We start from the raw sequence: 6000 nt of genomic DNA, 5'->3' as shown, positions 1-6000 counted from the left end.
TCATTATAGCCAGTGTAAAATAATGTCTCACTCCCGTTGCCTTGAAGCTTTTCCTCGTTTCACGTTTTGCCAAAAATGATTTGTATGTGAAAAAGTCTTCAAAGGATACTTAGTTCTTGAGACAATTGACTTAAGGTGCGTGTGCTCTTTCATTATATTACCACAGTCAAGTGAAATGCTTTTGTAATCTGAATATTGTGTTTTTTTAGGGCGTTAGGGGGGTTATTGTCGTGGTTTACTTTCTGTCAGCAGACTTCAAATTCCTTCTGCTTCAAATAAAGAAAAGTGCTCCTGTCTTAATTGAAACAAGATGGACCATTTCTTATTCATCACAGTGTAAACATGTCCTTCCACCTGATCTGTCTAATGTCATTGGATGCAGTTAAATTCTAGAGCAACGCAAGAACTTTGCAATTTAAATCTTGGGCGTCTGAACACGAGCGCGTAAAAAGGATTGTGTTTCCAGTTGATGTAATCTGTACGTGTTCTCATTAACTCTTGTGCCTTTCTTTATTAGAAAATGGAACTCACATCTCTGAGAAAAAAAGAATTCCCAGGAAAATAAACAGCAAGCTTTTTCTCTGAAATGGTCTTGTCACTCTTATGGGTTAGGATCCCTTCCTGCGTCTCTGATTTATCGTAAAAAGAGCAGCTGTGCTGCATGCAGGGACAGCCTGCCAGGGCATGCTGCTGCCGGGCACGTTGCACTCATGTTTAAGTAATTGTCAAGCACGGGTACCGGACAACGCGTCGTCCTGGCGTGCCGACCAGCTAGCTGGTGGCTCTCCTCCTTGCCACAACAGTTGTACTCTTATTGCTACTTCTGTTCGGGTCGTCTAGGAGCCTGAGCTCGAAATTTATCGGGGATATTAATGTGGATTTTCAGAGAATTCTACTCCAGGACCACGCAGCGCAACCCCTGCTCAGACTAGAACGCTGGTCTAGCGGCATACAAAACATTTAAGGACCCGGCCTCGGAGAAAATAGAACGGAGCACGGTGTGTCTTGTAGGCACCTATACGCTCAGGCCATACATTGTTTAGGGTTCTCGGTCGTGCGCGTGGCTGCAGTCTGCTCGCTTTTCTTTTTGGGAACATGTTGAACGAGAGCTGCTCCGGATTGCGATGTTTGGCCATGATACTGAAGACATCACTACTTCTAACCTTTTTGAAAGGTAAATTATTCTTATCCCTCAGATGCATGGTCGTTTTTTCACGTCACCCTTCCTTGCGTAAGCAAGACGTACGTCGAGTGTTACGTGTTCTTGTATTGCTTTAAATGACTCTCTAATTAAGTTTCATAAACCGCAGTAATTCTGTGGTTATCATTGTTTACTGAGTATTTTAAGTCCCATTGATGTTGGTTGGTTAGTTATGTTAGATTGTATATGACAATCAAAGAGACAACGACAGCTCCGATCTTTGTATGTTTAGGAGATTTTATTGTTGTTATTATTATTATTATGAAGCATACGCAGGTTCTGCTTTAAGCTTTGAATACGAATCGTTCCCGGCAGCTTCATGCAGCCTGAATAATATTTCCGACACTGTTTTCCTGGTAGTGTCATTTTTGTAAAGAAGCAGTTTTGTCAACAAGATATGCTAATATACAAATACAAATGATCGAAATGCAATGCAAATGCGAAGGGTTCTTTAAAACGTAAATACTTTGACGAGCACGTTTCTTTCAACTGATATTTTAGCACATATTTGGTGGCCTTTCAAAGAGAGATATAAGCAGCAGTTTTTACAGACAGGTGAATTATTGTGATATTATCAAAAGAGGTGGCTCGAATTTTGCTAGAACGCATGTTGGGCTTCTTATGTAGTATGGCACACTAGCCTCACGCATCTTCATAGTTCCATGCGCTTTTTAAATATGTTTTATTACAAATTCAAAATGTGCTCCGTTATGTTCAAAGTGACTTGATAAACGAACAATATGGGCCTGATTTACAAAAATGCTTTAACATGGGAAAGTCCCATTGAAATTTTTTTTGTAAATCAGGCCCTGTATCTTCAACTTTGAAACATGGATTTCTATCTGCTTATGGAAAGATGCATCTGTTTGTGTAATTGGGGCACGGCTAAAATCCACTGCTCGGTGGAAAGTTAGCAATATCCAAAAATGCATTAATATAGCCTATATAGACCGAGGGATGGGTCGTTACCGCATGTTAATGACTTGCCACCAAGTTATAGGCAGAGGCAAAGCCGAGAGCCATACGTTGGGAAGAGTCATTATCCAAAGAAATAATAACCCTTAAGACGGTGGCCTTCAAATATTTTTAATGAAGGGGGGCACAGCATAAAAAAAGTTTGAAGACCACTGCCGTAAGAGGTCTACTAGGCTATTAGCAGATAGTGGTAGTATCAATGCATTTTTGGGAGTTTTGGTGGTGAAGTTAAAAATGTGATTTTAATTCTGGGAAAAAGTAAAAAGGCAACTGAGTTAGTAAATGAAATGTGGTTTTATTTTGTAATCTTAAAATAGCGGTTGTTCTAATAAATTACGCATTTTATTTGCAAACGGCTTCTCTATAAGAAAGTGAAAGCCGGCCGGGACCTTCGAATCCAGTTCCTGTGCTTAGAGACTTTTCTTCGGTATTAAGAGTGTTATAACATTACTTTTAATTAAAAGTATTTTCCCAAGTATTATCCTTTCAGAGAGGGGGTGTCTTGTTGACAGAAATCATGCCTGGAATTTGCATTGTTGTTTCCCTGTCTGCTTCTGAGATAGATGGGCCTAATTCACATAAGTGTTTTATAATGGCAAAACCTCATTGGAAACGCTCTTTGAATTAGACCCAAAATGTTCGGAGTGCAGTCGATACCAGTCGTTATTGACTGCAATCTAAACATTCTGACTGGCTAAGAGGAGGTCAGTAATGATTTTCATGTGCTAATACATGTTTTCATTTATGAAGTTCTAGTACACTAGATGTCTTTAAGCAATGTACCTGACCTGCAGTTTTACATTGTATAGTTATTACTGCATATTTGAACAACAGTATGCACTGTGTGTATTGACCGCAGGTCAGGGTGCTCATCACTCTAGCGCCTAGCATGTTCATTCAAAGGTCATGACCTTAGGGTCTGATTTACAAAAACACGTTTGAAGGGGAAAACCCCCATTGAACATGATAATGCCATGACTGATGTCAGCAGATTTTTTTATACACATTTAGGTAAATTTGCTCTTAATTCTGACTAACTTTACTCTTACAGTTACCTACATCTAGAAGATAATGTGCAAGAATGATAAAAATGTCACATCATCTTTTGGAACATTTGTCTCCCAGAAGACACACCCTCTAGTGTTTATCTCAAACTACAAATGTGTGAACTGAAATTTGAAGTAGAAAACAAAAAGCAATTCATACCCAGGATAGTTGATTCATATTCCATGAACACAACATTGCCTCAAAGTACCAAGAGTTTATTCAAGCTCTTCATAAGGTGAAAGTGGTTTGCTTTACTACAGTAGCAAGTTGCCAACCAGCCATAAGGAAGCCTCAATCAAGTTTGGAAATCCAAATTTTAGACCAGCTGAGGACCTGTGTGAACGGGCCCTGCAGCCGGTGCTTCAATCGTAGGTGAATGCCCCCTCCATCTTGCTTTCCTGCCTCTGCCTTCTTTTTTGCCTTCTTTTTTCACCTTTTTTCTTCACTTGTCCCCAACTTGCTTTATCTCCTGTTTCACTCTCCTGCCTTGCTCCCTCCATCTTCCACCTCCCCTCCCCTTCAATTGGCTGCTGGAAGCCTTAGCGTCCCCAGTCTTGTTGCACAGAGCTGCATTTAGACCAACCGAGGACCCATGTGAACGGGCCCTGCAGCAACTGTTTCAGTTGCAGGTGAGTGCCCACTCCATCTTGCTTCCCTGCCTCTGCCCTCATTTTTGCCTCCTTGTTGCTCTCCTTTTTTCTTAACTCTTCCCTGACTTGCTTTATTTTGTTTTTCCTTCCCCTGCCTTGCTTCCTCCCTTTTGACGTCTCCACTCACCTGGAATTGGCTGCTTGGAGCTTTAGCTTCTCCAGCCTCATTACACGGAGCAGGATTTAGACCAATTGAGGACTCGTGTGTACAGGCCCTGCAGCAGACACTACATTTGTAGGCAAATGCCCCCTTCATCTTGCTTTCCTGCCTCAGAATTTGTTTTTGTCTTCTTTTATCTCCTTTTTTTCACTTTTCCCAACTTTCTTTACTTCCTGTTTCACTCCCCTGCCTTTCTCCCTCCGTCTTCCTGCCTTCCCTTACCAGCAATTGGCTGCTGGAAGTCATAGCTTCCCTCTTCATGGCAGCACACCGGCCAGCCTTGCCCGAACAGCCAGTTGGCTAAGGGCCACAGGGCAAAGGGCACCTGCACTCAGTGTTTGCCCATGTTGGCCTGGGAGGCCTGACACAGACTACCTGTAGCGACTGATAAGGTAAGTGCGGTGTGGGCTGGGAGTACAGCAAATGCTGCACTCCAGTAAAATCCAACCACTCTTATTACGTAATATTCTATGCCCACCTGCATTTAGTCTACTTGTATAGATCAGCCTTATCTTGCGTGTAGTCTCATTGTGTAAATTACCCATATGTGCTCTTAACCTGTTTGTCTGGATTATCCATGTGTTGCAATTGGTCTAACTGTATGGGCTAGCCTTATGCTCCCTGTGGCACCCTGAGACGGGCATGGTGTAGTTTCTGTATCATGCTGGGCTCTGCTCCCTAAGATGGATTGTTGGGGTTAGGAAGTGTACCACATTTCAATGGATGGTTGGGGGTAGGAATTGCACCACTATTAGATGGATTGTTGGTAACATTAATGTGTCACACCTGAATGGATTGTTGGCGATAGGAGGTGTACCACACGTGGATGGATTGTCAGGGTGGGAAATGCACCACGCCTGGATGCATTGTTGGTAGTAGGAGGTCCACACTTAGATGGATTGTTGGGGATAAGAAATGCACTGCACTTGGATGGACTGTTGGTGGTGGGAAATGTACCACACTTAGAGGGATTGTTGGGGTAGGGCATGTACCACACTTAGATGTATTGTTGGGGTAGGAAATATATTGTTACTAACTAACCATACTAAAAACTCACCATTCTGTATACTCACAGTCAAACTCTGAACTAAACGCAACCATACCTCTACTGCACTACATACCGCATGCACTTCACAACACCCAACATGAAACCAAACCATACACAAGCAGACCTCAACAGCACATGATGGCTACCGACCGAAAATGCACCAGTGCTCAGTGACCGGTTTCTCTGAACTGAAGCTGCCAACAGCACATCAAAGCTCTCTTGCTCTTCTCTCTCTCAACTCCAAACAACAAACCTCCAAACACCTCTCATTGCAGATAAGCCAGAGTGCCAAGAGACCACGCAAGTGGCAACAGTGCGCAGTACAAGACCGATTAACATGACATAAGACTAGTCTGTAGGCTTTTCAGCCATGATAATATTTAAGAACTGCCGAGTGATCAGCAAGGGAGACAAATTGACAAATCAACCTCCATCCAGGGGCTGGTGAAAGCTTTTTACGTTGGAGTGATCAAACCACAAACATTGTGTCCATCTTGGGCAGGGGTGTGAGACCTCTACAGATGTTTCGGACTACAACTTCCATCAGCACCAGCGAGCATATTCAAGAGAAGGGATCATGGGAGTCGTAGTCCAAACAGCTGAAGAGTGACAGGTTGCAGACCTTGGATCTTGTGGGAACATGTTGCCTCAGATCGAAAAAGAATGACAACATGCTTATACCAAATATATTAAACAGATTGGGACCACACTCTAGCTGACAGAAGCTTTGGGAAAGTAGTGATTGGAACTTTGAAAATTCAGCAAATTTAGTTCACATATCAAAATTCTGGACCACTGCAGATATTAGATCATTCTAAATTAAATGTGCACACATAAAAGGTTGCTCTTTGGATGAACCTGTTCTTTTATGAGGATGCAAAGAAACAATGCTCAATGTGTCTCGGTATTACTCCCATCA

The 6000-nt window shown here is 42.4% G+C and overlaps 1 protein-coding gene across 1 annotated transcript in view; it reads left to right on the top strand.

Moving 5' to 3' along the window:
• Positions 1 to 436: 436 nt before the first annotated feature.
• The window catches only part of CHRNA6 (cholinergic receptor nicotinic alpha 6 subunit), a 330207-nt gene continuing 324643 nt past the window's right edge, over positions 437 to 6000 (top strand). The window contains exon 1 of the mRNA XM_069626418.1: positions 437 to 1174. Coding sequence (XP_069482519.1) covers positions 1096 to 1174 — 79 coding nt within the window. The 5' untranslated portion in view covers positions 437 to 1095. The remainder of the gene's footprint in view (positions 1175 to 6000) is intronic.

Source organism: Ambystoma mexicanum, chromosome 6p (assembly GCF_040938575.1).
Source record: "Ambystoma mexicanum isolate Mex_15411 chromosome 6p, UKY_AmexF1_1, whole genome shotgun sequence".
Lineage (NCBI taxonomy): Eukaryota > Metazoa > Chordata > Amphibia > Caudata > Ambystomatidae > Ambystoma > Ambystoma mexicanum.
The sequence above is the reverse complement of the archived record's forward strand: the minus strand, read 5'-3'. Positions and strand labels throughout refer to the sequence as shown.